Source organism: Lepisosteus oculatus, chromosome 2 (genome assembly GCF_040954835.1).
Source record: "Lepisosteus oculatus isolate fLepOcu1 chromosome 2, fLepOcu1.hap2, whole genome shotgun sequence".
In the NCBI taxonomy this organism is placed as follows: domain Eukaryota; kingdom Metazoa; phylum Chordata; class Actinopteri; order Semionotiformes; family Lepisosteidae; genus Lepisosteus; species Lepisosteus oculatus.
In genome coordinates, this window is record NC_090697.1 from 62001787 (window position 1) to 62020501 (window position 18715).

Genomic DNA, 18715 nt, shown 5'->3' on the forward strand with positions numbered 1-18715 from the left:
ATAAGAAATAAAATAATTTTTGTTACTGATCATATTTGAGTGATATAAAGATCTATATTATATACAACTTGGTATTAGTCCCCCTTGTATTTTCAACTACAAAATAAAGAAAACATGGAAGAATCGATGCCATTATAATAACATTCATATGAAAAGCAGTTGTATATTAAGCGTAGTCTTTTTACCTAAACATATGTTAAATTACATCAAAGTGAAAACACTAGAGTTCATCTGAATTTTAAGGGCAATAAACTGTTTAGCTTCTTGTTTTCTCACATTTTTAAAAAATGTTGTTATTAAAGTAATGTTCAGTTGATGCCTTGCTGGCCTATATTTCTAGAGGAACTGACAAAAATGATGCTGGAAGATTAATATACCTATTCTCAAAGGTAACAATGCAGTATCTATTATTCTTACATAAGGGCAGTAACAGTCAAAGTTAAACAACAGTGGCCCTTGCTAAAGTAAAATGAGATAGAAGGAAAACAAATTTAAAATTACACAAGACATTTAAAAATCAAAGCATTTGTCATGAAGCTGCAAAAGTACGAGAATCGTTCCAAACTGAAATTAAAAACACAAATTCAATGTGCCTTCAACAAAAACTGCTAAAAAAATACAGATAAAAATCAATACCAAAGTTAGATTTGTTCTGCCAAAGAGGACTTATGAGACTCAAGCCTCCTGAAAATGATGACTACAACATATTTAAGAAAAAACAGATCTGTTATTTAATTGAGTGAACTAACATGAAACTGGCAACCAAATAAGCACACAGTAAAAGACAGTGAATGAAAAGCTTGAGTTGTGTTTATGCTTGATCATTTTATACAAAAATGTTTATGCTTGATCCTTTTATACAAAATCACAATATGACAAAATTCACAATGGTCAGCGAGTCTGTGATACACAACGATTGGAGGCAATAAAGGGACAAGTATCCCAAACTGCAGCTACTAGCCAGATAGCTTACTCAACACAGACCACCATAGCAGGCACAGACTTGAGGCTGCGTAGAATCACTCTGGGATACTGTGCAGTCTCCTACTGTCTTACTAATTTAGACTGGAGCCTCCCTAATTCTCCCTTCCGTTCCATCTCAATGGACATGTTCAATGTCATTAGCCACACAACCCCCAACTCTATCGGCACCTGAAGAAATGAAACTAATCACTCAACTCACAGTCTCAGCAGAGTGTTGGAAAAATGTATTAGAAATTGCACTTTTTGGGTTTTTTTTTTCCTCGGCTTAGCTTCACAACTAAAATCCGATGCTCCTCTGTGTCCATGTTATTTATAGGTTACAGGTGACATACAGTACAATGATTTCACAAGGTGAATTAAATCAAAAATGATTTTGATAGACATACTAAGAATGAACAGAAAGACGATTTGGGCATTTCAGAAATGTAACAGTTCAGATCTAAATGGTATAGATGCAGAACAACAACACCTAAACACATAACAGAAAAAATACAAAAAGGAAAAAAACTTTTCTTTTTCTATATGACCAAGGAACCTAGAACACCCAACAAGGAAAAGAATATGTACAACCAAATAAATAGAGTTTTATGTCTAGTTTTAAGGAAGCCCTGCCTAAACCCTTATGTACTAATTAGCAAAACCCAGACCCTTTGCTTTATGGTTGCTTTTCTCCTTTTCGTTTTCATTCTGTTCAACTGTGTCTAAACATCTGTGGGTGGGAGGGTGGGAGTGAAAGGCTTCCTTTTTGTGCAGCCTATTGAGATGTTTATTAAACAAACGGCAAACCATCCTCTTTGCTGAATGGCAGAGGGTGCCTGTGTTTGAACTGTACACAGTAGTTCATAGCTGCTCTTGATTATGCAGCACCTACACCTGAAGATGGTGTGCTGTTTACTTATGCTCTGTAAAATAAAATTATTATTTTCCCAATCAAAGAAAAAGGAACAATTGAAGAATTGTTTACTTATTCATAGGACTTTAGTGTGCTCATAGCAGTAAAACAGATTGAGATACTTGTATTTAACAAGCTATAAGATGGCAAGTTATTTTTATTCTTCTCTATTATTTCGTTTCCTTTATTTCTTGAATTGTGGGATACCTTCGGTCCTTGCCGATGCTCCGGATCACAGATGACTGTAAATGCTTACAGGACACTGAAAGAACTTGTCCGCTACAATTAACCTCACATTTTGACTTCATTATATGCTGCAGTCATCAGTCCTCAGTCAAAAAATTACTTGAATATGCAGGGCTTACATTTCACTCACATATACTGTGTCAGGGAAACAAAGAGAAAACGTCAAGTATGTATATTTTTGTTGCTTAAACACCTAATTTACTAGAGTCTCCTATAGAATTTGAAAAAATATTGAGGTCATTGTCTTACTTGGTGCAGAGAGTGTTAAAAAATAATTAAATGTAATGCAGATTTCTCTTTTGCATTTTTTGATCAAGAATATAAAGTCATATATCCTCAGTGGAATTCTAAAGCATATGACATTGGAGCAAACCTTCCTCCTTTTTCATGTACATACACTAACATCTTAACATCTTATTATCATATTTTATGGTAAACAACTTACAGTTACAGTTGTTCTAATTTAAACCCGCCTCATTTGTATTTTAAGGTTTGTATTTTGAAAATAATACCAAGGAACAAACCTTCATCAAAGAACAAAGAACTCCAACAAATACAAATATTAATCAAGGTTATTAAAAGCAGGTTTAAAAAAAGAATTACTGTAGCCCTTATTAATGCGGTATATTATATGCAACTCACAATTTCTAGAATTTAATTGTGAATTTACTCTAATGAGAAAATAACATAATAATACAGATAGTCCGTCTTTAAATACAAAATAACGGGTGAGCATGTGAAAGAGCGGATTTAGAAATCAGGGTAAAACAAACAGTTTTGTAAAAGGAAACAAACATACAAATTGTATATCTGCACAAGCTGTATAGTGTACTATTGTTTTTGCCTTACCACACCTCAGGCTAAAGTTTTCATTAAGAGGTTTCCAGAGAGCAGAAGCTTTTGAAATAGCTTATCAACAGGACATTTTGCAAGACCACTTTACAATTAAAATCACACAAGAACATGAAAAAAACACTAAGAACAAGTTATTGTTCTTTTAAAAGTTTTATCAAGCCGTCAATCTGTTAAACAGATATTAGAGCAAACCTGAACATTTTCATGAATGCCTCAAGGAGCACAACTGCGTAATTCGCAGCCTGAAACAAAAGCTTAAAGAAAGTTTACCTTTGCTGGTATTTTCTTTGTGAAACGATAAGCATGGTGCCAGGTGAAATGTTCATTCTTTTATTTGTTTATATTCATAACCCTATCAGAAATTCAAAAGCCCTTGCTCTCCTTCGGGCTTATCAGACAGTATATGAATGGTGCAGTCACTTCACAATACTGACGCTTTATTCCATTGCTCTTCCCGGTCTATCAGATAATGGACCTCTGGCTGCTTCTATACACAACTGCAAAAGTCCTCTAGCTTTTGCCATGCAACTGATAGATACCAGGTGTGATCAGATTTATGTCATACTGATAAATACATTACACGTGTTTGATTTATTTTGCAAATTGCCATCATATTTTTTGTCTATGTTTCTTAGGTTAAAATATAAAATCCAGAATTAGAAAATTAGTGTAGTGGTAAATATCATTATATTTGAATTTATATTTTGTCACTAGTTTAGTTGGGATAATCAATACTACTTTCAGATGATCATTTACAGTTAAGGACTTATTCATGATGCATAGTTAGTGTGATTATGATTCATTTTCCTGGCCCTTATTTATTTCCCAATTGACACAGAAAACACATTTTTTTTTCTTTTTCTTTGTTAACACACTTTTCATAATAAATATATTATGAAAATACATAATAACATATATTTAAACTGAAATCCTAAAATTATAATTAAATAAAATGGTATTACAATTACAAACTTTGAATAATAATCATTGAAATCTTAGCCTAGTATTTTATTAGTCAGCTTTTACATTTTTCCATTCTACAGTATATTTTAACTGGTTATTCTTCTTTTATTCACGAATCAGGCAATTCAATCATGTTCTTTTCTACAGTTCTGTGATAGTGTCACCAGATTGTCTGATAGGTTTTACACTGTAAGTGGAACTGGTGATATGGCAATGGTATTACGCTTAAAAACAAAAGCACTTAAGCAATATTGTTGCATCTAAATTCAACAAAATTTCTTTATAACCTAAAGTGTTCAAACTGTTGACAAAATGGCATTCTCCTTCAAATAATTATTAACATCACCTCGATATTAAGATGATGATTTGAATACAAATGCAGCATGCACATTGAGGACAATATTGTGCCATAAATTCCTAGAATTTATAGACCCAACATTTGAAACAAAAGGTGCCAAAATATTTGACTTTAAATACAATTTCTGACCTTAAAAACTGTAATATAATATATGTATACTGTATATAGCTTTTAATCCTTAATGTACCATGGTACGTTTTGAAACAAACAAAAATAAAGACTTTTGTGTATCGCTTTGTATCACTTTTCATGGTTTACTGAAGTGCCTCCATTAACTAGACAACAAAGCTCAAAAGGAAAATGAAGAGAAAGGAAGGCAATAAAACTACCAGGCAGGGGGGAAGAGGGGGATATGGGAATGTCTAGGATGAAGCAACAGTTCTGAAAAAACTGAGGTGCAATTCTGACTTCACCTCAAATTAAACTGCGGTGCAATTTTCAATTTCGTTTCCAGAGAATTTTAGCCTGATTTTTACCAGAAGGAAAAACACAATAAAATGGGCAGAACAAATAAACTTATAGCTCCTGTTAAAACTATTTATCAAGACTGAGCACTAAAAGCAAAAACAAGCATTGTCATCATTATCATCATCATAACTTGTATAAAAAAGAGTTCTTAACACCCGCTCAATATACAAATGGAAAGTAGTGACATGAAAAAGTGTAAAATAAATATGCTACTACAGAAATTATAGATTCTTATTGATTATAATAAGCCTTGATTGTATGAAAGATTAGGTTACAGGAAATATTTGACTTATTTTTTATTTATAGGCTTAATAGATATGAATCATACACAAAGTGTATATATAAATACTAACCTGTTTATGGACATCCACTGGCACAGAAATGCCATTAAGAAATAGATAAAGGAAGGTATATGTCTCAGCAGATGCCAGAGACAGGCACTGGAATGAGACAGCCTGGCCCTGGAGCTTAACAAGCAAGTCTGCAGGGATCAAAACGCAGGACTGTAGCAACATCAGCTACCAAGACCATAGCTGAAGATGGGCCTCAAGCTCCAGAGCTTTGCATTTAAGAAAAATACCAATAAAGCAAGTCAAAGTTACAGGCTTCTCAACCTCATGACAATAAAGGTTCTTTCTCTCATGAAAACCATGATCTGTAAAATTTATGTTTTTATTTAACCATAAAAATAGTTCTTAAACCCACAACTCTCACTAATGCGAGGCTTAGGGACTCCTGCTTGTAACAGGGCTGAATAAAAAATACATTTTACAGCTATACTGTGTGTATGTCATACATCATATGTAGTTCCAGAACATACATTTTTGCTTTTTTTACAGTACAAATCTGAATACAATGCATAGTTAAATTTCGTGCTTGGTAAGGAGCAGATAGAAATCTGTATTCTATGCTCTTGATGCATTAACAAGAAAAACCTTCATAAATATACAAAGTAAAGACAGCTTCTTCTAAAGCATGCAGTATGACGTTAAATAACATTTGATTACACAATTGATTATTACAGGCTTAGCTAGAACCTACCTTTCACAGAATAAGTAAATTAGATATCTTTGCCAAAGTAATATGTAAGTTTTAAAACAGGCACAAAATATTGAAGACTTCAAAAAGACATGATTACAACAAAATCAATGACTACAATAAAGGAAGAAAAACCTGTATGACCAGTTTAATACATAAAAAGTGAAAAGAAAAGTATGAGGCCAAATGGCTAAAAAAAAAAAGACCACAATAGTGCCATGATGTTAATAGGGAAAGCATTAACCCAGAGTACTACCTGAGACCATTTCACGCCTCTGTCAGAGTGGATAGCACAGAGTGATCTTTGCTAGGGATTATCAGACGGGACAAAGAAAAGCATAAAGCTAGGTGACTGCACGTCTGTGCCTGTGTACAAGCACTGGTGTGCTTGTGTGTGTGAGAGAGAGGTAGACTGCATGTGTGTACAAAGCTGAACGATTCAGTCAAGTGTTGCTGTTCCATCTGTGAAGTCACAGACCCTTGATTGATTAGACAGGTGTCATTCTTACTAATGCAAAACAGAGGCTCCGCAGAAGGGCAGTTACCGGCCGGTTAGTCTGCACCATTCTCTTTTTAAAGCCGACCAGCTCCTTCTATGCTGGTCTCACTAACAGTCATACAGAGTCTGCGTTTATACCTTCAGGTTTGCTAGAAGTCTTAAGAAATACCCATGACAGAAGTACACATTTAAAAGAGTTAAACATAAGTAGCCTAGAAAAACAGAAGATACATTAAAGAAGAAAACATTTTATCTTTTATTACCCCACTCCTGCGTCTTCGACACCTATGCTAATTCGACACCCATCTTATGCTAATTTAGCAAAAACAGGAATGAAGTGGGGCCCATCGTGCATACAAAGTGTAAAGAATCAATTCGGAGTACCATGTACTAAGTTTCCATGCACTCTTATTTAGTTATCGTGGATCTCCTTTTAACCTCTCCCATGCCGATGTGATTAATGAGACAGGTGCAATTTCATGCCACTGTACAACAATAGACGTGTGGACCACAGCAGATGGACTGTCTAATTTAATATGATGGACCTTGCATGGCAGTGACAGCCTGGGGTGACTAAATTCTACAGGAATGCATTGCTTCAGTCACACGGGCAAGTTAGAGAAAAAAATGTGATACAGAAAAAAAATTAACTTGAGCTGCACAATTTCTCTTGAAGAAGATAACTAAAGATTATAAAACACTGGTTATTGTCAGACTATTGCGCTCCAATAGGCATAAAGTCGCCCTATGTCCAATATAAGAAAAGTTAGATTGTCTAGATTTAGAAATATATAACAGACCGTCAACATAATGGTTATGCAATACTATTTCAGTATGTTTAAATTCAATAATGAAAGCTTGATTGTGTGATTATAATGACAGCACATGTGAAATACATACATGTGAAAGTACAATTAATATGTGAGAAATGCACCAAAAATAAAGAAAAACATGAATAATCATGTTATCTTAGATTTCAACATTTATATTAAATCTATACTGACTTTTAACATAATTAATACATTAATTACAAGTGTATGCTTATCAGCAAATAACCTATTTTAATTTTTAAACTCAAAAGCTACATCTGATGACGCCATTCCTCAGATTGTATTTTAATGACGGTGTTGGTTTTTGTATTCAATACAAAATGAATGAAAATTGGAAATATGGAAACCTCAGGAATCTTAGCAACAGTTGAGGAGAAAGACTAGTCATTTTCTTCTAATTACACAAAAGCAGGACGCTCCCCCAAAGAAGCAAGAAACTGAACGTCGATACTTTTGGAAGTCGCCAAAGTATGTGGCTTTCTGTGAAAAATCCTCCTTGCCTTCGACCAGTCACCAGATAAAGCCAGAATTCTTTTGTTGTTGCCGAGAGGGACGGAGAAGTGTACGACCTTACAGCAGTTCACCTTACCTCTGTGCACATCTCACAACAGCTTGGGCAGCCGTTGAAGCAGAGGCTGTGTGGTCAAGCAAAGCTAAATCGGCTCATCTGTGACACCCGCTCTTCCCCTCGGCACAGCGCATGTTAATTTGCCCCCTCTTTAAGTCATTCAAGGGATAGAGAGTAGCACCAAATGCTTCCTGGCTCATACACTCTTCAGGAAGTATATTTTTACTATCATAATTGTCGCTGTGTTTTAAAAAAAGTTATTTAAATTTTGTCTGTGTTTTACACGGTAAAGGTAAAGGCTACAACTGTGCTTTCTTTCAGCTAGAACATTACTATCTCACATACATTATGTACAATGGCATATATTTGATTTGTATGCTGATGATACTGTGTGAAATGGATTTATCACACATTTGAAGAAGATGGAACAAAATTTGCTGCCTGGTATAAGCAATAGTTATTTGTGATGATGCCTAAAATAGGTTTCTTCCTGCACTCACATCCCAAATAAACCGATTAAATACACAGAATTAAATCTTATTGACATTTCACTTTCAAACATATACAGTACTTCGTCTCGTTCCTTCGCTGATATTGAATTCCTTTGTGCTCCAGACCTTTGTGTGTTATTACATACCCATATAGAGACACTCTGTGTCCAATTTTAATATGACATGCAGAATATAGAATTCAGCCAGGTCTGAGTTTGATAAATGAGCCATTCTAGTAAATTATGTTTTGCTTATTTCCTCCCCAAAATGAAATATTAATCTTACTTTTTAGTTAATCAACCTATATAACAAAAATCTTTACATTTCGCAAAGAGAAAACAAGAAACTTTTTACTATGGTTGAATCCTTGGTTTGCACACTGAGAAGGGGGGTGGTGGTGGTGGGGGGGGGGTCCCAAAATATCCCGGTGTTTTAAAGCCAAAGAATTCTAGCCAGATAAGAGTTCGAAGGATGAAAGAATGCAAGTGGGAAGAATGTCAAGCCACAGAGAGAGTGCCTGTGTCATTCCCGCACTATCAAACGCACACATGAAGTATGATTGGGTACAGAGAGGCTAAATTTTTCACTGTCACTCGGCGTCGAGAGCTGCAATTCATTTCTCCCCTCTGCTTCAGGACAATGACAATTTAATACAAGGCCAGTGGATGTAAAAGAGATAAAAACGGCACAAACTTAGCTTCGCGTAATCACACATTTCCTCTGGAGAGCTTTAACTCCCTGGCACACAGGCGCACACACAAACACACATTCCCTCACACGGGATCTCTTCAGAGGAAATCAACATTTTATTGTTGCCGGCTGCCTGCATGTCCCCAAGTGAAAGTTAGGCACAATGCTAAACCCCGAATGCTAGATGGAATAAACCTGCTCACTCAAATCCAGAGCTGCAGAATTTAGACTTCTGAAATGTAAATACGTTACCCTCTAAATTTGTTATTCAAACAGATTTGAACTTTTAACTGCTGCTTCAGAATACAATCTGGTACTTTTACTCCAATTTGTTTTGAAAAATGTGCTACATTACTCCCAGAAAAGCCAAGTCCACTTTATGTATGAGAGCAGCCCCAAAATATGCCAATAACAGTTCAAATAAATTAGTGTACTTATATATTGCACTGTTTTTTATATATGTAATAAAGAAAAAACTAAACTAAATCTTAGTAGTATCTACAGAAGGCTTAATAGTATAACAAGCTGTACTTGCATTGGAGTTATATATATGAATGTAATTTACTGAAGTGATTTACTAATTATTCCAGTAACTAAAAACCTAATTTGTACTTTCCTTACTTGCAACTTGTTTTCCTAACTATTCTGACATTCCAAAGGAACTGTCCTTAAACAGACAACATTCCTTTAATTCTGAACAATAGAGGAGGAAGTGCAGGTTAGAAAGTGAAAGCAGATCTTATTTCACTTAAAGGTGAGGAATAAAACAGTAGCAAGTCTCCCTTTCACATGTACCAATTCTGTCACCACTCCAATATGGTACGGCATAATTACTGCATGTGCTCCTTCATTTATGGCACAGACATCTCATCTGGGCAATTTATTTTGTACTGTTTTTTTAAAAAGTTGTCCTAAAATCAGATATATGTGTGAATACCCAATGGTAATAGATTAAATATAAATCTTTTACACTGACAGCCAGGTCATTTTTTTTAAAGCGGTTGGGGGGAGTGTAGTTATTGCACCTCCTAAACAAAAGGAGAAAAATACAGCCTACCACCAGGATGACTGGCTACTCACAAGGGTTTTTGCTTTTAACTCTGGTTAATTACCCTTGGAATGCTCCAGACTCCTTGGAATAAGGGGAAGTGGCAACACACATTCAAATAAGCAGGACGCAATAAAGACAATGAACAGTCAGACAGCAGTCTGATGAAGGCAGTGAGCTAGACATTTTACAACGGGGAAATGCATCGGTCAAAATACAGTATTTAAGGTATACGCACCGTAAGACAGCAAGTGTGAGAAGACTGATTTTAACATTATAAATGAGGTAGATTAATTTTAACATAATTTAAGAGGTATTACTATTATTAAACAAATGATTTTATTAGCAGTGAAGGAACTGAATCAGACGATTATGCTTTACTTGCTAATTCTCACTCTCCAGCAAAGGAAAAAATAAATGCATACTTTCTTTTCAGGAAAAGTTTAAGTGAAAGGCTATCAAGACCTTTCCTTAGCTACAGAGGCATGACACGAGAAATAATGTTTAATTATTAGAGGGGAATTATCTGTGTGGCTGAAAATGATGAATCTTTTTCAAACAGCACCAAGTGTTTCAATACGCTAACAAAACATAGATGCTATCTATTTGGATTATATAATTGATTATAACATAACAATGAGGAATAGGTTTGTTCTACCTTTATTTAGCTATTTTTTTTCTTTCCACTGCATTTTTAAATTAAATAGTATATTCTGGATTGGACAGACAGACTCCACATGTTTATGCTTTCAAATGATATTTTTGTTTGAAATAAACGTTGTAGGTAAATTTTATAATATTGTAGAAAATTTACAAAATATGAAAAAAAAACAATTAATAAGGATTTATCATGTTACTTACATGATTTTAAAGTAATATAACAACCCTAAAATACACTGCTGCTATTTCCACCATACGTTATATATATTTTTTGTACAGCAATTCAATTTTGTAAAGGCTATATTTAGATTTAATGTTTCTATATATTCCATGCATTTAAACAAAAACAGTAATTATAATCTTATCATAAATATTGCAAACTAAGAATTAATATTAAAATAAATCGACATTTTACAGTAAATGTAGCAATCATTGTTGAAATCATTTGAACTTGGTGACAAAATGTAAAATTTTAGCAAAAATGTGCATTTTAATGTTATCTCACATTTGTTCTAAATTACAGAAATTAAGTCTGCATAATTATTTATATAATTATTGAAATGGAAAACCTCAACCTTAAAAAATGAATTTACACTTGTACATAAATACAGGATGGCTTTCCACATATGAACCCCATTCTACGTTAATTCTTATGTTTGTGCTAATCTGAATAAAGTGGTGAACAATAAAAGTTTCATAAAAAAACAAATCTCAGGAAAGAAGTGCAATAATTACATTATTATTCAATGTATATATCATATATCAATGTATCCCAATATATCCATATATTATTGAACTTAACACTAATTATTATACATTACTATATTATTATACATTGATTTACTTCAAAAATAAGAAGTAGTGAGAAGACATTAAATCTTAGATCATAAAAAAGGTATAGGTACAAATTCAATATAAAAGCATATACATCAAGAAGCTTATGAAGACCAAACATGTAAATTAGCCATAAGAAGGTAAAATCAGAAAAAGAGCTTAATAATAAAAAAGAAAATGGGAAAACAGAACTTATTAGATTAATCAATGCATTTTCTATAAATGCATATTTATTTTTCAATGCTGGTGTTATCTTAAGTGTATCCATAGATGTAGCATTTTAATTCCTAAAGACCTAAAGAATGAGAAGTCAGACAGAGGACAATTATTCTACTGAGAAGCTAGAATAATGTAGTAATGAATACAATCACATTTTTGAAAGTTACACATTAAAGCTAGTGTTTATTTTACAGTTCTGAAAGTGCTTCAAGTGCACCTCAATATCTAATGTTAATTGCCTTAATCTAACTGTCTAAAAGACTGGGATAAAGCTGGTAGGACTTTATGGCAGCATACCTGTAACACAGCAGTTCCGGCACACTTTATTTCTTTCTAATCTCTAAATGGACTAAGGGTGGAACAATACTTTTATGGTCTTATCGGTGTTTTAATGTAACTAAGGGCAGGGGTTAATAGTCTTGGTGTTTCTTTTCTTAAAGAGAGACCAATGTTATGTTTCCAGTGTGTGTTTTTAAGATATCAGGTTTATATGAACCCATGACAGTTTGCAAACATCTAGGCAATTGCAAGCACACCCAGCAGTGTCAGTCAGACTTATCCATATTAGCTGTTTGTTGTTTATTTGTCAATTCTTTGAGCACAAACGCGATTATTATTTCAATTCACTTAATGCTGCAAATACAGCTGTTGAATGAAAACAATTACAAGTGGCTGACACCTATGATAAAAAATGTATACAAGTAAATGCAAAGTTTATGATTTTTTTCCATTAAACACAAAATAAGCATCAAACAAGTAATTAAAATTGAAATTGTATCAATCTGACAAAAACAAAATACATTTACTTTGGAAAACCTAGTTTCTCTATATGAACTATGCAGGCTCGATTCAGCACCTGCCCCCCCCCCCCCCCCCTGCCCCCCACCAACATACACCATAACCCCATAGCTCTCAATAATGTAAATATGTGGCACTGTTAATAGCTGAACCAGGCCACACTGTAAGCAGCTTGTCTGTGAAATTCAAGCTTTTTATGGTATTGGAGTATACCTTTTTTTCTAAGTGCTCTCTCTTTTAAAAAATCTCAAGGACATGGTATCAATAAAAATTAATAACAGATAAAACACAGAGTATAAATTAAGTTGAAAAAATATTTGCCTTTTATAGAAATCTGTGAGGTTTAAATGGTAAAAAGAATGTGCTCACTTTTTCTTCCAGAGGTACAAGGCAATGCTACTGTTTCAGTACTTTGCCTGACAGGTAGCTGTGCTATGTATTGAGCAGTAAGTACACACTACAGGGAAGCACATTGTCAGTCAACAACACAAGACAGACAGATATAGCTCACAACACAACACAGAAAACAAAAGTACACATGCAACAGCAAGAATTTAAGACAAACAAAACTGTCTATAGGTAAAACATTAGGCATAATTTCCAAAGAGAAGAATAAAAATCAAAATGTACCTACTCTTCTTCGGAGTGCAGGGAAAAACACTCTGGCAGGCAAAGTTCTACCGAATCCATGTGCGCTCTGCAACCATAATTTGAGCAAACCCCCTCTATAAATCAAAGTTTTTCCTGACAGAGCAGTGCAATTAACAGAAATGTTCTCCTGGTGACAAGCCTATAGGCACAGCCAGTTGGGACCAAAAGCTCTCGCACTCTTCTAATCAAGGACTTAAAGCCACGATTGGAGCTCATTAATATGAAGTAAAGCTTTGCATATGTAGTCCCTCTGGCCCATCCAGACGCCAGATTGGTGGCTTCCTAGCCAATTGGAACTGGACAGGGCACTGCCTGCACATACTGAGGGGAACTGAGCAGGTGGAGTGGGTGGAGAGAGACAAAGAGAGAGAGTGTGCCTGAGAGAGAGAGACAAGACAGAGAGATGGAACAGGGTGAGAGAAAGAAAGGGGGGCTTTAAAGAACCAGCACATTCTCTTTTTTAAGACAATGCTTATCAGTTCAAGGTGTCAAGCTTAGAGATTAAACCTTTCAGACTTTGACAAACACAAACCATTGTGAATGAGAAATATGATGCATGATGAACATCATTTGTGTATGTCTGAGTGTGCACGTGTTTAATATACATGAATAAATACAAACATATCAACATTGATAAGGAAAGAAAAAAATATAAACTCTTGCTAATTACCAGTTGTGGTGTAGGGGGCTATGAGCACTAAAAAACAACTTTTGTATCAGAGCTTTGTGGCCACATAATCTGTTGAAAAAAAAACTATGGGTTTTAAGGCCTCAGTTAAATTTCCAGATTAGACTGACTTTTGATTGAAATACAAAATAGGACCAGTTAGCAGTAAAAAAAGGGAAAAAAACGACTTAATTAAAGCAATGTAACCGTCCACTGTAAAGTTTAATTAAGGCATTCACAACATGGAAGACAGTAAATTGGTAAAACTAATTTAATGCCAATGAATGCTGGCTTCTAGGTTTAAGCGAAGAAGCTAATTAACTTACCCAAGCTGTACAACAAAGTCAAACTCAAGCCAGTTTGTCTTTTGGTATTAGAATTAAAACCAAAGAACCTCTGACTAACACAACCAAGTAACTGTTATCAGGGGTTCATATTTGCTCTGTTTCCTAAAACAAAACAATAGGAATTATACATAGAAAAAAAACCTTAACAAAATAAAACTAAGTCAGACCTCGTTCTTTGTTATTAAACCCTTCCTGCACATATTTTCTGTGCTCTCTTGATATTTTTTGTCTCAGACAACCGCTGAATTTCCACAACCAGCAGGGAATATATTGCTGCTTTCTCAGAGGACTTCTATTCCCTACTGATCAGAAAATTCAGGAGCTACACCAGTCTGCTAACTATTGTATCTCACAACCGTGTCCGAATGGGAAATTGTCTCTACATTTTATCTTTATACTACAAGGGATTTGAATCCCATCCTCCTGGAACAAGTAAAGATATTTCGCTTTTTGCAATAACCTACATGTCCCATCTCCTACCTTTATTTTGAATTCCTAAACATAAAATGAATTCTCATGCATCCTTAACTGCCATTAGGATATACTATTGGGCAATTCAAACACTGTGATTCAAAAACACAATCTCCAACAGTTCAGCTAATTTCTAAGGGCTATAATTTTGCTTCTGAAATTAATTGCTAGTAAGAATTTATAGCTACACCCCATGCTGAATTTGCAGATAAACAAAAGACTACAGGCATTTTGAGCTGGCAAAACAAAAAAAGAAAAGGGGTTTGAGTGCTGAAGTTAAACAATTTAATAATAATAAATACTGTTGTTGTTAATAATTATGAATCTGTCTGTAACTTCATATTATTTGATTACTTGTATTTAACACACACTCTGTCTTGTGTTCTTAGGAATGCAGATGTCTGTGTTGTGAATCAGATTTTAAAGATGCATTTTTACCCTCTAAAGCTGCAGTTCATTTCAAACAGGGCAGATGTGAGCCATATTTAGACATAAACCATAATGTTCACAATAAGAAATAAATACAAAAAATAATATCATCTCTGTTTAATTACAAAAGTAGCTTGGTGTAAAAAATAATGAATAATAACATATTACTATTACTACAGTATATTCATCTGAATTCCTAAACTTGTCAAATTAAATGTAATTGATATTTAATTAATATTTATCAGAGATTGTGTAAAATATGGTCAAGTAAATAAATGCCATAACTAAAACTATAATTTTGAAATAAAGAGATGTGAGGAGAAAGGGGAGGATAAGTTTGAGTATTCACTTACAGTACTAAAGTGTTTTCACTGTTCTCTAGACCACTACAATGAATTCAGCAGGACAGTAGTGCCATCGGAGCTGTAATTGTCTTTATGGATTTCATGCACAATGAATCATTGTGGGTTCCCAATCTACATTTCAACACTGTTCAGTTTTCTGCAATACATCTACTTAATTTTGCTTCTATACGTTTACATAAATAAGTCCATATAGTTTAAATTTCATACTTGTGTACAGTACTGTATATGCACCAAAAATAATCTTTTAATGCTTTGACACAATCTTTACACAATATGAAGAAAACATCAATAATACCACACAGAACCAGGCTACCTTCAGCTCAACCAACTCTTTACAGAAACATTAAACAACACCAAACTTATGTACATATCATATTGCACTTAGCACATAAATATACCCACATGTTTATATATGTTTCTTGCTATATTATACATTTCTTCTGCATCTCATCAGAAAATATAATGGAATGCCATGATGTACATCTTATAACCAATTATAAAAAGAGTCATTTTCACCATACAAATGTGCACATACTGTATTTGCCATTAGGTATTATTTCTGAAAACCACAGGGTCTGTGCCGTGAAAGGGACATTTGCTAAATAAGTGTTATGAAATGAGCATTGATTTAAGTTGTGAAAAATTAGAATAATTCTGACAGATTACTGTTACTGTAGATGCAGCATTTAGATCCTTTATTTAATGTTTTTTCAATCTTTCTTGAAAAATATTTTATATCTGGTAATGTGCAAAATAAGGATTATGAAGGAAGGTGTTTTTTTCCTAACATATCATGAAATCACCTCCTTTGTATCTTCTAGTTGCAAGCATTGATTACCTTTGTAAGATGTCTTTTTAATTTTTTTTTTCTGTACACGAATCATGTCTCACATCCTCCTCTGTGAGAAATGCAAGTAGGTCCACTAAGTTAAAATGGATTTATGAAGAATTTTTAAAAAGACTACTAATTTAAAAAAAAAAACTGTGGTTAAAATTGCAATAGCTAAGCACATCAGACAAATAGAAGACATAGTCTAAGGGATGCATTCAGCATTATTCATCTGCTTTAAAACCTGGTACTTTTAATAGCTGTGACTGAAAGCAGAAATAGATAAAGAGCTACAAATCTTAGATAAAGACATCTACTTTAATTATATTTAATGTTTTTTTTATTTTTCTGAAGCTATAAATTTAATTCAGATTTCACAATGTTGTTGTTTTTTTCTCAGATCAATATTGACGGGACCCGTTTTGAGAGTAAGCTTGGAGATGGAAGAAACAAAATTGTCAAGAAAAAAGGGTATCTCTAGAAAACACTTATTTGAAGCAAAACACACCTTCTCAGCTCTTTTAAGTTAGATACATTACTGAATTTAGCACTGTGTTATAAAAGGTACCACAAATGTTCACAAAAAAGGTGTAAACTGTAATAGGACAAATAATTGGACTTGAGAAAGCTCTCAAAAAGGTTGACCTAACAGTGGAATACAAGAGAGAGGAGTACTGTATACAGTTCCATGATGGCAGCTCAATACATTAGCATGATTAGGAATGCTTCACAGCAGCTTGAAAGAGGGCTGCCCAAAACTGAACCTTTAGTTGCCATTTTTTATTTACTATTTTGAAGGTCCAGGAACAAAGTCAATATACTGAACAGTACCTATATTGCCCTGAAAATTAGTATATCTTACTTTACACCCATCATGCTTTTTCTAGTTACTGAGTTTGAGGACATAATAGTAGGAGAAAGGAAAAAAGAATGGCTAACCCTGCCAGAGCTGTCACTGACAGTATTGGGAATCTGTGGAACCACAGATGATAGAAATAAGAACAAGGAAAATGAACAGCAGCATCTTCAGCAGTCAGAACAAAACTTGAAGCAAAACTTTTAAGTTCTAAGCATCAATGTTCATGCTAAATTAAAATCTAGCAAAAGGAAACACAAACAGAACAAAAAATATTTTTCTTCTATTTACAGTACGTCAGTATTGACATCAATAAGAAAGTTACTACTTTAATTTAACCTTAGGAATAAAATATCTTTGGGGCTACAGGCAGTCTCCCTGCAACCAAATAATACTTTGAAAAGCTTAAAGATATATTTTACCAAGAAAAAATGATCAAGCCATACTCACCAAATGTGACCATATTGGGATACCCTCTAATATGTTCACTTAGTCTCAGGTTTTAATATGTAAACAAAGTTGAACATGGTAAGCAGTGCTAGTTAAATACTAGAAGCAGTGAACATAAGAAAAACTACATGTGCATATTTTTAGACTCGTGGAACAGCGGGAAGCCTTCATATAATGATTTTAATGTCACACAAAAGCACGGTTCTACCAGGATACTGTTTATGCACTTTTTCACAGCATTGTATATCTAAAACATATCTTTAATGATGGGTTTACACATTTAACTCATTATTATTGGTATTTATTTGTAATTATTCTTTTTGTGGCTTGAAACGTTCCTATGTACATTTCTTAGTGCAGTTTGAACGATATACTGTACTCTCGCACACAGCTCTTAAATCACTTACTGTAATTACATTTTGCTTGAATGAAAAGCAGTACATTAAAAAGAAATCAGAAAATTAAAGAAACTAGAGAATAAAATCTAATCTGTCTCAACCTTTTTGCCAGGTCCTGGCTAATCTCTAAAGCAGAGAGACAATGAAGCAGACGGTAGTACCAATTTTTGACCATGCAGTTCTGAGCTGGGCAGAGGTATTTGGACTTGAGCAGCAGGATGACATTCAGTGTCAAGAATGTATTGATTCAATTAGAGAGTCTCACTCCTGAACACCCGTCCCTCTCTAATGATAGATTTCCATATCCATACCAGCAAAGCGCCTGAGTGTACGAGGCACAGCTTTTTCACAGCTACCATATAATAGCAGCACTCTACTCCTTGACTCTTGTAACTTCATGAGCTTTTCTTTTTAAGTTAATCTCAACAATGACATTTAGAGTATTATTGTTTTCACACACTGTATGACGAATGAGGGGTAGGAGAACAGCAGTAAAGCAGTGCTTCATACTCCTATATTTCCATGTACAGTACTTCTTACAGTGTTAAAACATAAATTGAAATTGAAGTATTGGAAAAAGTCCTCACATTTTTCTTCTCTCCCAAGATACATGCTATAAAGTATTAAGAGGCTTTTAGGTCAATAAAATTCACTTAGGAGTAGTAGTCATAGATGTAGTAACAGTAGTAGAAATAACAACAACAATAATCATTCATCTATCACCCATTATGGCTTAGTCACGGTAAGGATCCCAGCATCCCAGATATTCTGGAAGCAAGCACTGCACTGTACAGTAAGACTATATCCTGTA

General features: G+C 34.1%; 1 protein-coding gene across 11 annotated transcripts in view; it reads right to left on the reverse strand.

Annotated features, from left to right (window-relative positions):
• The window catches only part of esrrga (estrogen-related receptor gamma a), a 248828-nt gene that overhangs the window by 86090 nt on the left and 144023 nt on the right, over nucleotides 1–18715 (reverse strand). For 2 of the 11 annotated variants that reach the window (XM_006625710.3, XM_006625709.3), the window contains exon 1: nucleotides 13076–13288. The exons of 5 other annotated variants lie outside the window; for them this stretch is intronic. In XM_006625710.3, coding sequence (XP_006625773.2) covers nucleotides 13076–13131 — 56 coding nt within the window. In that variant the 5' untranslated portion in view covers nucleotides 13132–13288. Of the gene's footprint in view, nucleotides 1–13071; nucleotides 13292–18715 lie in introns of those variants that run through there. 4 more of the 11 variants (XM_069180087.1, XM_069180120.1, XM_069180102.1 and 1 more) reach the window with 4 other exon arrangements.